Source organism: Pollicipes pollicipes, unplaced genomic scaffold, assembly GCF_011947565.3.
Source record: "Pollicipes pollicipes isolate AB1234 unplaced genomic scaffold, Ppol_2.1 Scaffold_4740;HRSCAF=5597_pilon_pilon_pilon, whole genome shotgun sequence".
In the NCBI taxonomy this organism is placed as follows: Eukaryota; Metazoa; Arthropoda; class Thecostraca; order Pollicipedomorpha; family Pollicipedidae; genus Pollicipes; species Pollicipes pollicipes.
Window position 1 is genome coordinate 20,440,891 of NW_023596545.1, and position 13,703 is coordinate 20,454,593.

Sequence of the window (13,703 nt, forward strand, 5' to 3'; positions counted from 1 at the left end):
ACGCAAATCAGTCTTGTATAATTTTGGTCACCATGACCTTCAAAGGGTCAAACAAGGTCAAGGACCTCAAATGGGCTTGTGAACTTTTCCTTAGAGACAGTTGCCTAGGTTCTGGGGGCGCTTTGGAGACCAACCTGGAATTTGACCTTGTTTGACCTTATTCGACCTGGAGGTCATAACCTAGGAAGCTGAAACCTTAACCTAAGTGAGTTCACGTATGGGTCAAGACACTGTAAATTTGGTGTCTCTAGCTTTCTTAGTTCCCGAGATCTCAGAGGGGGTCAAATTGCCTCCCCCCAACCGAGCCAAGGGTATCTAGCCGGCCAACCGAGCGCGTGTTAAAGCATGGTAATTTCATGACAGTACTGTGAGCATAACAAATTATTAACACCAATAATTTGATGCTGCACTTTTCAATTCCCTTCCACAGCACTTCTAAAACAAAGCAAAGCAAAGGAATTCAATAACAAAATAACAGAAAATTCAACAAGCATAAAACACTAAAAACAACCTTAGACTCGCACACATCAGCCCATCACCAAGTCAAACACAATAGACATACCTCTGGCTTCTGTTAAGATGGGGTCAGGGAAAACAAACATTTTGTCACTGTTTCGTACAAAATACCAATGCTTATTTCCATGAAAGTAGCTCATGCCTAACCTAAAGAGGCTTTACATCATCTCATCCTGTATAACCTGTTTGTATCACAGCAGCAGTTGTGAGTTATTGATTCTTGCACAATTCCTATTGTCACTTGCCATGCACTTGACCAACTTAACCTAACTTAGAGTAGCCCATATGATGAACATCATCTTAACTCACCTATCTGTTGACAGCAACACTTGTGATAAAAACATGATATTTAAAGCTAGTTTTTGGCTGATTCCAGCTAGCATTTTTATTCAGTTCATTTGTGTATGCTTGTTGACATCAGACAAAGTTGATAACACACAAATCAAAACACTTTAAATCACTTTAAACAACTTATTTTGGTTGTCATGGTTAACCTATGTCCAGGGCAATAATGGGTATGCTCCACAAAACAACTTCTCTTCTCCAAAAATAACACTTAGATTACCATGTTTTACGAAATTAACTTTTTTACCAATTATTTTACCAATTACCAAACTTAAACCAAATTTATTTTTTACCAAAATATTACCAAAATAACTTTTAGATTACCATGCCAGCATTGTTGCTTGCCTTTTCAGCTGCAGCAAATGCATTCATTTGGGCTTGTTTATTCATATTTAATGACAAAGTTTTGAATGTTGGCTTCACATTTTAAATGGGGTGGTCCGACTACTTGTTACATACCAATGTTTAACTCATATCATAATTGTTATGCAGCTTAGAGTATCCCTGTGTTAAAAATATAGTGCATATATACAGTACAGTCATTTGCCGGTCAGCAAACCATGACAACTATAGGAAACATGTGGTGAAAGCAGCCATAAGGGACCACTTTAAGAAATTTGGGGCAAATAACCAAGAATATGGAACAAAATAAGCCCGTTGCATGCCTTGTGGCATCATAATTTGTCTTATGGCAAAACTCGATGCATTAAAACAAAAAATGGATAACTCTGGTTGCCAATAATGTGCTGAAAGCAGGTAAAGTAAGCAATTACTTGGTTCACAGGAGACTTACTGGCTTCTTCCTGCTCCCCAAAACAAAATTCAGTACCTTTTGCATGGTCTGCTGGCAGACAGAGTCATTCGACTCACTCCCCAAATATAAATATTAATCATGCCCACCTACCTTCGAGACTAAAATGCGAAACAAGTAGGTGTACATGATAAACATCTCCAGAGGGCAGAACTTTGCCATCAAACACTTCCGTACTAGCTGCGTTAGGTCTGTCCCAAGACTCTGTATGGCTGATATGTTATATGCTGATAGATATGATAATGCCTTGCCAGGTAGCCTGGTGAGTCAGACACTCGAAAGGCTTGGATTTATCATTATTGAGCTCCGCCATGAACCAAGAAAACGGTTAACCAAAGGTTTAAGAGGGCAAAGATGGCGGTAAAACTAAGTTCCGTGCTTCACATTGTCTCCTTCATTCCCTGTGAATTGTTCACGCTTGGGTGCATATCAAACATGTTTGGCGGCTGGCGAATTAATCCAATTTATGTTTAAAATACGTACAAGTTTGCAGTTGAAGCATCTTGCAGAGAAATTGGTCAACATTTTAAGCAGCAGATGGCACCTCTAAAGACAATCGAAAGGAAGAAAGAACCAAGTGGTATGACACTGGTATGATACCAAGAAAAACAAAAGCAACTAAATAAATATAAAGACTGGTACTCTTCTCGCAAAATTTGGTAATCAGCTCATTTGACTTAAAATCTGTTAATAGAAGTGCTCAAACGGTGATATTCATCTTGTAAGTATAATTTATAAGACATTTCTTGAACTTTTCACTCATGCATTTCGGGAGTGATGAAATTTAGTGGTCAGGTTTTCTCGGGAAAAAAGAAATACGTGGAGTAAAATTATCTACCAGGCCTAGCTGGTGTTGCACCAGGCTCTGCTTTCGTGGTGTGGTGGTGAGACAAAACAAAATAGGGGTTGCTTGAAAACCTTGCATTCTGCGCACAGCTGCGGATTATGATGCATTTTGTAAACAAACCAAACTTAATGCGTGCAAGCGGCTGGGGTCGTTGGGGTTCTTGGGCTTGGAGGTACCTAGCGCCCTTGCTCTGTGCATAGATAGTAAAGTGAGCTCGGTTTTGGATGACATCTGAAAACCTCAGAAAGGGAAATAGGGGTGCGGCATGTGTGATTAGACAATATCAGGCAGGAGTGAAAAATTCACATAAAATATGGGGAAAAGGAGTGAAAAATTCCTCCTCATAGGGTGTTGCTTTACACCCAATTTCGGCAATTCTAGGACACTGAGCTAATCCTCTACCACAAAATTGTACTAAGTCCCGGTTTGATCTGGTACTGTTTTCTCTGAAACATGCATGAGATGAAAATGTCCTGACCACTGTCCCTGAAGGTGCATTTCTGGCCTTACTGAACTAACTAGATCTGATCAACACCTTATGGTACAGAGATGGAAGGGATAGGTATGTATGATAGTATCAGCAACATTGCCAGAGGTGGTAGGGCTGGGAAATTAATGCTTTGTGGAATTTGAATTGTCAAGGAAATATCCACTTAAACTAAAATGTACTGCAGGAGTCAGCATTTCCTTAGATAAGCTAGTAAACTCATTATGTGAAAACATAACCAGTGTTTATGACAGAGTTTCTAATCCCATGCAAAAGACAATGTGCACTCACCACATTTGTGGGTGCACATTTGGGTGCAGTATTTTCCTGTTATCCAGCCCTGGGCGGTAGGCAGTTTATTTAATCTGTAAGCAATAAGCATTTGACCTCCCTACTTGGGGTTGACCTTGACCTCCCTACCTGGAGAGGGGGTTGTCGATAAGACCCACCTAAGGTTTTTTGAGGATATCTCTCCGGCATGTTGTGCAATCGCACCTAAATTTTGCGCCGCCTCTAGGGATTCATTGCGCATGTCTTGATACCAAAAACGTGTCTGGCGTTGCAGTATTCTGAGAAGCGACGATTTTTTAGACCACTGCACGGCAATCCACGGCTGGCACGGGCGGCGGTTGGCAACCGACGAAGCCGCCGATAACACGCAGCAGGCTTACACTGTTATATTAACGGAGCCCTACATCATACAAATATACTCAAAACGCACGCAACTGCATATCACTGTGCTTAGAGTTTCACTAGGAACATGTCTCTAAGTGTTATGATGTTGCGTGATGTTGTTTTGTAAACATGGGCTTGTAAAACTGAAGTAGTTCGATTCTCCGGTAAAACTGAATTAAACTGAGAGTGCTTTTGTAAAGCATTGACCTTTGACCTCGCCTTGTGGGTCAGTTGCTGATAGCAGCATAGAGCTTATTACTAATCGTATGATCTCGTTGAGACCAATCCACCGCTTTTTTCCGCGAGGCCATGTTTTTTGTGACTTGCAAACGGCAAGGGAGGGGGGGGGGGGGGGGGGCGCGCATCGACCCCGCTCCCCTTTTAATATCCATCCCAACATGTCTTGGCATATTTAGTTTGCCACTAACGCTGGGCCAAATCCGAAACAATTCGGAGCAATTGCAATGGTCGGAACCAAGGAACTGGCTCCTACTCCAGGATCAGTAGTTTCCAAAAAGAGCAATATTCTGTCGTCTTAATAAATTTCCAGCTCAGCATATACAAAAAAGGTCTGATGTTATGTTATGGATGTTAGGAATACCGCCAATAATACAATGGCCTGTTTGCATACAAGTGTGCTGCACAGTCCCATGTCAGGTTTTTATAATAAATCCTACCCCCTCAACGAAATGACGGAAACTATAGGAAGATGTTTTTATTGCAGCTTTGTCATCAAACACCTTTGTTAACACCTTGTCGTGACAGTGTGAGGCCATTAAGCAAATTCGTTGATATCAGAAAGAAAGGTCTTGAGCTCCTAGTTCTTCGGCATTCTGTGTTTTGAGCTCCAATATTGAAAATAAAATAATGACAGAAACGGTTGTTGCCTCGTGACCATGAGGGCCTTCTCGACGCGTCAAATTTTTATGCGCAATGACACAAACGGCGCCACCCACGTCGTATGTGTTATTTCCGTTGGTTATTGACTTTGTGACACCTATTAAGCTTTTGCATCATGTTCTTCATGCATTTTAAATGCTAAAATATTGTGTGCTCCTTTAAAACAAACGAAGCAAAAACTCCCATAGTCATCAGTCATCAGCTAATCACATCGACCGGCCGGCTAGCTGTAAATAAGCTAGAAATAGAGTTCTTGTTTAAGAATATTTTGCAGCCAACTTCAGCTTATTTTTCCCTGTTTTCCGAAAACATGTGCTTAAAATGGCATAATTTACCATGATCTAGAGGAAATGAATGAGCCCCATGTATGTGTATACGTAGCACGCCGTTTTTTTCAGGGCTGCGCACGGTAAGATGGTTTCAGTTAAAAAGATTGTTTCAATTGAAGCAGGCATCAAATATGATGACACAAGCTCACTTAGCTTATAACTATTGGTATGCTTTTTTAGACTGCTCTAGGCAACATGACTCTCCCTTTAGTAAATATGCTGCTCAATGCGTCATGACTTGATTACGTCATAGTGCCTTGCACAACATTGAATGAGAGCCAAGTGATGGCTGTTTTGTCTGGGATTGGCGCTCACGAACGCCAGATACAAGCGCCTCGACAATCACATTTTTTCATGGCCTTGATCATCGCATGGCGTACGGAATGGGAGGAGTTAAACGACATTAAAATGACGTCATGAATGCCAAGGGAACTTTGAAATACTCTCCACGATCTACCCTTTTCCATCTCACATGCGTGCAGCTCAGAAACTAGAGGGGCTTAGATCTTTAGAAGCGCAGGTTTGTCAAATAGTAGGGAAATGTCTTCAAGATGGCTATTCTGGTTCAAAGCCCCATATAAATCTAGAGCACTCCCGTAAAATCTTGTGGCCGGAACACGATTTTTTTAAGACGGGGAGGGGGCTAAATTCTAGGGGGCACCACCACGTTGCCTGCCTACCCCCTCCTCCTCACGAAATCCTGGAACCGCCCCTGGTGGCCCACCAGCTGTAGCATGCCTGGACATGAACCGGCCTTGTCCAGGATCGCACCACGTGACAGCGCTCAGGTGCAGCGTTCACCCGTGGCAGCGTAACGTAACTTATACCCCTGCGGCATCAGGGGACTCGCAACGTGGAACTTGGCCCGTGCGTAGGAAAGGCTTGATCGGGCAGGTCAGCGACATTATTGTCGTTGCAGACACATGCTCTCCATCATGTGAGAAACTCCCCAGATTTGAAACAGACACCTAGGGAAAAAGCCAGGGATATTGCAATCGATCGCAAGCCTCATGGCCTTGGGTTGCCAGCTCTGCGCAACGCTTGCATGGCGCCATGGCGTCACGCGCCGGTGACGTGTCCGACCGGAGTCAGCGGCGTGTGGAGGTGGTGTGACTGGCAGAGCCACGTGTCGGTCCGGGAAGACTCTGCTGACTGAATCTGGTCAGAGATCAGTAACGGCTCTTTGTGTGTCTGCTGCCGAGTGACGGCCCTACCTGACCCTGGCCAGTGATCGGTGACGGCTCTTTGTGTGTCTGCTGCCGAGTGACGGCTCTACCTGACCCTGGCCAGTGATCGGTGAGGGCTCATTGTGTGTATGATCCTGAGTGACGGCTCTGCCCGACCCTGGCCAGTGATCGGTGACGGTTCAGTGTGTGTGTGTGTGTCGGGTCCAGAGTAACAGCTATGAGATGCAGGTGCGAATCCAGGATTTCGTCAAAGGGGAGCACGCAACATTGTCGGGCCCCCTAGGGCGGGGTCATCCCAAAAATGCTCACATCCCCGTCATTTCATTTTAAGATGAATAAAAGTAGATGATATATATATATATATATATATATATATATATATATATATACAGGTCTTTGCACACATGCCAATAAGGTTATATTTCTCACATTTGATATGGACAAAGTTTGTGTCATGTGATGCATTCAGTGGCTACAATCCGATTTTTTAGTTCAGACGATGAAACAGAAGAACCATCCCAACAACAAGGGCCCATCCTTCATCATATCCTGCTTCCTGCAAAATGCCATCTACAGAAAATAAGAAGATTATAGTTGCTTGCTGCCACTATCATACTGTGCATCTCGAATGTCTCATCCTGTCTATATTTGACCTGACCTGGACTGTGCATCATAACACAATCCTGAGACCCAAACGCATCCTTTTTTAGTTCATGGTTGGTTAAATTGAGCCACGTGCCTATAGAGCATGTGTTATGACTATACCACATGCAAACATATACTTATACTGACTTATATTTGATGACAATAATGCAGAAAGCATGAACAGATCCAATCAGCGCGCTATGAGGCTGGATGCTGCAACCTAAATGCCGATAGCAAACCCAGTGTCGTTTAAATGCTCACATTACACCACACGGTCATGGGAACATAATCACACCACAAGGTAATGACTAGAACTTTAATTATTTGGAGCCACTTACAACCAGCCGAAATACAGAATAGCATCAAATACCACTCTGATGGGACGCACTGGTCTACCTCTAACGTGCCCCGTTTTATTGATAACTCACCGGTCTCCAGCCACGCTAAAACATGTCATGTCATTGGGGCTTTACGAAGCACTCAGCTGCTGACGCTGTATGGCGTCGCCTGCCTCTCACCCTGGCAGGAAGGGCGGGCTCCGCGGGGAATCGAACCTTGTACCTCTGGTTTCCCAGACGCGCGTTGGTTAACGCAGATGCATTAACCATTACACTACCGGCACCCCAACCACGCTAAAACCACAAAGATAAACACATCAGGATCGTAACACGAGCGCCAGATTAACACCCGATAGTTTCATCGTCGCTGGCAGCGGGATGTCGATTGCCACCCAAGGGACATTGATTGCCACCCTAGACGCGGCACTCGCTTACGCCTATCAGCGAGGACGGATGAAGCTTATAGGCAAAGAAAACAGCAGCTTAGAGTTTTGTCCATGAATTCCAGAAACTTTCAGTCAAAATGATTGCATTTTTATGTGTACATTTACCTTTCTTGTCACACCACGCATTTTGCTGATTTCCGGCATAATTTTTTTCCGATGAGTGGGGGTCCGTTTTAAACCTATTCTTTGCAGCTTAGAGAACTGAACTTGAATTAACGTCTGCTTAACATGCTGTAATGGTATCGAAATAAAAACGTGCGGAATAAACACCGTTTGAATAATGTTTTTGTCCCAACTTTTCTATAAACTAGAGGATGTATCTAATTTCCACTCTTCACTGTTGCATTGAGGTGCAACCCAAACCTCCAACCTAGGTTTTTCGCCTAATTTACCTTAATTTGTAAATAACTAGCAATCAAAAGAAGCACTTTATTGTTTTCTACTAGTTGCCAAAGCGTCAAGTTGTTCCTTGCGGTTTCTTGGACACGAAGTTCACTTTAGCGTCGGGATGTCAAGAGGATTGGAATTGAGGACGTCGATTCCGTAGCCAAATTTTGATTTAACAGCACTGGAAGTGAGCGGAACAGACGCCGGCGCCGGTAAACAGATATCCAGTCATGGTATACATTGGTACCTAATGTCAAAAAAGAGCATTGTACACCAATCGTCGTTTCAAAGGCAGAGCATACCGTAAATAACCGTAAAACAGTTCATATAAACTCTTACCTGGGAACTTAAATAACTACGATGGCGAACATCCGAGCGCTGCAAACACACAGCAACCGCGACCCCGGCGGCATTGCTACGTGTGGTCACAATATTACTGCTCATCAAGAACCATACAAATTCTCCGGGGTCATGATAACAAGAATCCAATGAAATATGTCTCTTGCGTATCCAAGCAGCCTTCCGTACTGTTTATAGATTGGTCGATGTGGGGGGGGGGGCAAATATGACGCCTTTGGGTGGGGAATGAAAGGCAAAATGAGAGCATTGCGGCTAAACAAGGCTTCTTAATACGGTACATAGGTATGGCACGAAACATGGACGCCAATGGAACACTGGCTTGAAGGGGATAGGATGGGTAGGTTAGGTTAGGTTATGTTAGGTTAGGTTAGGTTAGGTTAGGTTAGGTTAGGTTAGGTTAGGTTAGGTTAGGTTAGGTTAGGTTAGGTTAGGTTAGGTTAGGTTAGGTTAGGTTAGGTTAGGTTAGGTTAGGTTAGGTTAGGTTAGGTTAGGTTAGGTTAGGTTAGGTTAGGTTAGGATATGTCCTGGACTATTCTGGCCTGTATGTTTCATAAATGTACCTAAACTCGATAGGAAACGATTTTGGTTGCTTTATTATTGTTACCTTGGTCCCGTACATGTTTTATGGTTCTTGATAAGCAGAAATATTGTGCTTTCGCAACAACGCAGAAACGGCGATTGGGAGTCGAGGCTGTGCGGTGCGGTGCGTGCGGCGCTCGGGAGCTCGCTATCGTAGTTATTAAAATTCGAGGGTAGGAGCATGATTCTATCTGTTTTGAAATTATTTACGATATGTTCCGCCTTAAACACGACGAATGGTTTACCTTGGTCTGAATGCTGGCGTTTGTGCAAAACTGAATATGTTGGAAATTACCGTAAAACATCTAAAAGATACAGTGGAGTCCATGGCTGCAGGTAAAGTACAGCCAGAAAACGAAGAACGACAGGGTATCGATGACATGTGGGATGACTGGAACATGAACGCATGCTCGACACGGGACAAGTTTGAGTGGGTAACTGTTGGCAAGACCGAGACAGGGGACTCCGGTAGGTGCAGTGTATGCTACAAGTTTAGTAGGGAAACGAGCAAGCGGGCTGAACTGCGGGCGACAAAGGGGGTTCTTTTAGGCCGACATAAACGACAACGGCTTTTAAAACACGAGCGTTATAGCCAACACAGGGAGGCAAGTGAGCTGGAAGCCGTGACCAAGGACGTACCGAGCATTCAGGAATCTACCCAGGCCATGACGAATAGGGCAACTGACATGACAGAGAAGAACATGACCGTAGTGTATCACGGCGTGTTGCGCTCACATTCCTAGGAGGACCAGGCACATCGACACCTTCTGCTGGACAAGCTAGGCTTCGACGTAGTTAACAAACACCTGACAGGGACGGCTACTGCACGGGCTGCGGACGCGATTTATGACATGTTTAAGGACGAGGTATCACGGCACATCAAAACGCTGAACCCAGCGATTGGACGACGACGATGCGTGCATGTGACTCTAGGCAAGTTCACCGGAACTAGGAAGCAGCGACAGGCCGGCAACCTTAGGACTTTGGACTCTGACGGCTTCCCTGTGGTGGTGCATGGGACAACTGGTGTGATTCGGACTTATGACGACCCAGTGTCAGATTTCACAGCCTCACAGACCCGGACAAACGTTGTAACACAGAACCGACATGAAGCAGACGGGCGTGGCGTGACTTGTCACGTTGCGAGCTGTCTGCGTGACGACTTCAGCTTGACAGATGCGGACATTGTCGTCCAGGTCACTTCGTCCTCTTCCGACTGCGAGGCAGTCTATTCTGAAAATGAAAACGGCTTCCAACGAATTTGGCAAGAGAAGTTCAACCGTGGCCTCGTCCGTCTTGACGACCGCGACCACCGACTTGAGGCCCTATTGGCAAAAGTAGTGGAAGAGGGCGGAGTGACCTGGATGACATGGACCTGTACATGGCTGGCCTTCTGCAGGTGATTGGCATATTTCAGGCGTCCCCGCTCCGCAAGCGACAGCTGCGCGGAGCATCATTTCAGCTGGACGAAACTGCGCTGTCTTTGCAGCGTCTCATTGAGAATCGCTTCGTCCAGGACTTAGTTACTGGTGTTAAGAAAGTCCTGCACAATCGAGCTGCGATGTTGAACGTACTTCACGACATGCGCAACACTTCACTGTGCGCGACAAGCACTCTAAACTCTGGAAAGTTCAGAGCTTGTAACATCATCACTGATCGTAATCGATGTGATGACGCCAGCTGTCGCACTGAACTAGGCAGACCAGTCAGCTGTGTATACCATCTTTCAGGACAGACGCGCGGTAGAGACCTATGAAACGGCACTTAGGCGTATCTCAGCCGGCACTTTTTCGGGAATCCTGGAGAAGGATGGACCAGGCGTGGCGGCTGGTTCCTCCAGGGGGGCCAACGTCGGTGTGACCCGGAGATATGGACTGAGACGGGACCATGACAATGACTTTGAGACCCAGTGAACTGCGCCTGAATCGTCAGTGAATTCAGTGACATCGTCAGTGAAAACAGTGAATCGTCACTGCGCCTGAAAGCGGGCGCAGTAACAATTCCTGCCACCCCTTTCAGCGCCGTTTGCCGAGGTGCTCACTGCGACTGTGTCATAGAGCAGTAAAATTTCTTGAAGGACCGTATAAGGCGAAGGCAGACGGCTTTGCTGAGGCCTGAACACCGGCGGACGGCGTGAGTGGTGTCCGGTCCTGACGTCCTGAGAATGTCCCGCAAAGTTTTCAGGACATTCGGACCGGACTCCACCGAGACATCCCCGACCTTGTTGGGTAGCCGAGATATGTCTTCTTATGTCCCGGTCGCAGTCAGACACAAAGCGCGTAGGAAAAACGGCGAAACGTGTCAGTGAGGGGCGGTTTCAGGGCAAATTTGATGAAGGGAGAGAAGAATCATAGAACAGAGCCAAAAAGGAAGTGCTGATCATTGAGAACGCAGTGCTACTCCGTTTTTTTACAGTCTCGAACAGTCTCAGGTCAGAACAGTGTCGGCGCGTCAATCGCTCACAGTGCAGAAGCTCAACAAAAGACCCCGTATTCTTGGAGTTAAGTCAGTGCAGACCGTGGTACGTTTTGAAGCATATGAATTTTCACATCCTGGACATTTTTTCTCCGAAAGTCATCCAAGAGTGTCAGGGCCGTCGCCTTTGTTGGTTGGAGCCGTGAACAGTGTGCAGCGCCCGTGGCTGGCTGTCTGCTAGCAACAACACCGATCATCTGTCCGGCATGCGTTGCCTTAAGATAGCCGCGAATAGCGACGCCCGCGGTGGTAACGTCATCCAGCCCCTAGTAAAAATGCTAAGAATTGCATTAAAAATGTGTGTTGTCTGCCTGACGTGTGTGTGTGTGTGTGTGTGTGTGTGTGTGTGTGTGTGTGTGTGTGTGTGTGTGTGTGTGTGTGTGTGTGTGTGTGTGTGTGTGTGTGTGTGTGTGTGCGTGTGCGTGTGCGCGCGCGCGCGCGCGCGCGCGTGTGTGTGTGTGTGTGTGTGTGTGTGTGTGTGTGTGTGTGTGTGTGTGTGTGTGTGTGCGTGTTTATTGTTAGTTTTCATCCACTCGTGTGCGTTTGTTTGCTAAGCTCGTCCGTCCGATCTCGGATGCTGTTACTTGGATCTCTTGGCTAGTGGGTCGGCTGTTGGCGACGGTAGACTGACTAACTTACGAACTGTGGCCAGCAACGGCATCACATTGCATTTATACATAACCGTTATGCGGCACTACATGGGTCATTGAGACCTTTCGGCTTGTTCGTCTGTGTCTCGTGCAGCCCTTAGGAGCATTGCCGTTGTGTTCGGCGAAAAGGTGCATGACGTGTATCCGATGTGATAGTCAAACTGAAATAGATAGATCTTTCCCTCTCCTGTGCTGGCGTTGCTTTGCGCTACATAGGGGCTCTTTCTATGGATAGCAGACGCAATCCTTCGTGGCGACCTCCACGTGGTGGATTGCGGGTAACTCTAACAGCCACGCAGAGGTGTTGATAATTACTCTTTACAGAGCAGAAATGAAATCTTAAGATATTCATAGCTGGGACCTTTATACATAACCAGGCAGTGATGTGTTTATCATCTAGTTCTGTAGTTGGATATGACATGAACATGCATCTGAATCTTCGTTTGAAGAAGAGGTATTGGAGAGAATGCCGATTATTTAGAATCTGTCGAATTTACGTAATGCTTTTGTCTTCGAAGAAAGGATGTCATATTGGCAACGTGCCGCTTAGTTCAGTGCTCTTCAATTGAAACGTGCCGTCTTCCTCGACATTTGGTGACTGATTAATGAGTGATAGCATGAGTCAGCAACTTGTCCATTTTTTGCCTGCACTCAAGTTATCAGGGACATTGACGAATATAAAGAGGGATATAATCACCTAGCAGAAACACAGGATAACGGTTTCGGGACATCATTTATGTAAATTGAGTACCATAACACGTATTCAAAGATAGTCAACAGGATTCCGCCAGTCTCTTTCAGCGGAAGAATCTGATTCGACGTTTAACATCGTGCCGGAGTTTTGGTTTCGGTCTGGAAAGGAAAAGGATCCAGGATTAGTGACAACTACATCTAGGGAAAGACGCCTTTGGTGCACATCGAATACCAGATATATATATATATATATATATATATATATATATATATATATATATATTTGCCTTGGATGGATGGATGGATGATGGATGGATGGATGGACGTCACGGTGCGTCCTTTGCACTGTGCGGGATGCGTTTGAACTATGATGTTGCTGGTTTTATGAAACATGCCCATCTTTACGTCAGATTTCGACATCCCCTTGAAGTTTTTTTACATGTGCACACCCAACCAAAAAATAATTTTGGGACACTGATCCGCTATGGCCAGTCTTTCTCTACCGCATCACTCAGGTTACCGCCCGGGGATTGCGGCTCTTCTGGTCGAGCGATGTCCGCACTTCCCCACTCTTCAGCGGGCGGCATCCGCGGCCCGTACTACTGCGAGCTCTGCCGGCTGGGCTGCACGGGGCCAGCGCCCTGGACACAGCACCTACACAGCGCCAAACATTTGAAGATGGCAGCGCAAAGGTATGAGATCTTCACAAGCTTCTTACGGACGTTCTCACATAAATGCCGAGACATTCCAGACGGTGGTTAGAAAGCTAGGCTGGCATATCCTCGAGCACACTTGCCACGTACAAACAGCAATCGAGAATTTCCACGTCTCTGCTGTGGTGGTCAGGCGTGTTTCGTCGCTTTCCCTGTAGGGATCGATTTTGCAGCGTTTGCCCTCATCCTGTTCTTTCTAGAACAATGCAGATGCACTGGTAACTCTGGCTCCGTTTTAGGTCTTTCCAAGTTACCAATTTTGTCTAAGAAACTATTTGGTAAATTTTTTAAATCACATTTTTGCATCTAGATACCTTCGT

General features: G+C 45.6%; 1 protein-coding gene across 5 annotated transcripts in view; it reads left to right on the plus strand.

Annotated features, from left to right (window-relative positions):
• The window catches only part of LOC119098662 (zinc finger RNA-binding protein), a 38,678-nt gene that overhangs the window by 4,094 nt on the left and 20,881 nt on the right, over positions 1–13,703 (plus strand). For 4 of the 5 annotated variants that reach the window (XM_037221642.1, XM_037221645.1, XM_037221644.1 and 1 more), the window contains exon 2: positions 13,186–13,362. The exons of the other annotated variant lie outside the window; for it this stretch is intronic. In XM_037221642.1, coding sequence (XP_037077537.1) covers positions 13,223–13,362 — 140 coding nt within the window. In that variant the 5' untranslated portion in view covers positions 13,186–13,222. The remainder of the gene's footprint in view (positions 1–13,185; positions 13,363–13,703) is intronic. 5 annotated transcript variants of the gene reach the window in all.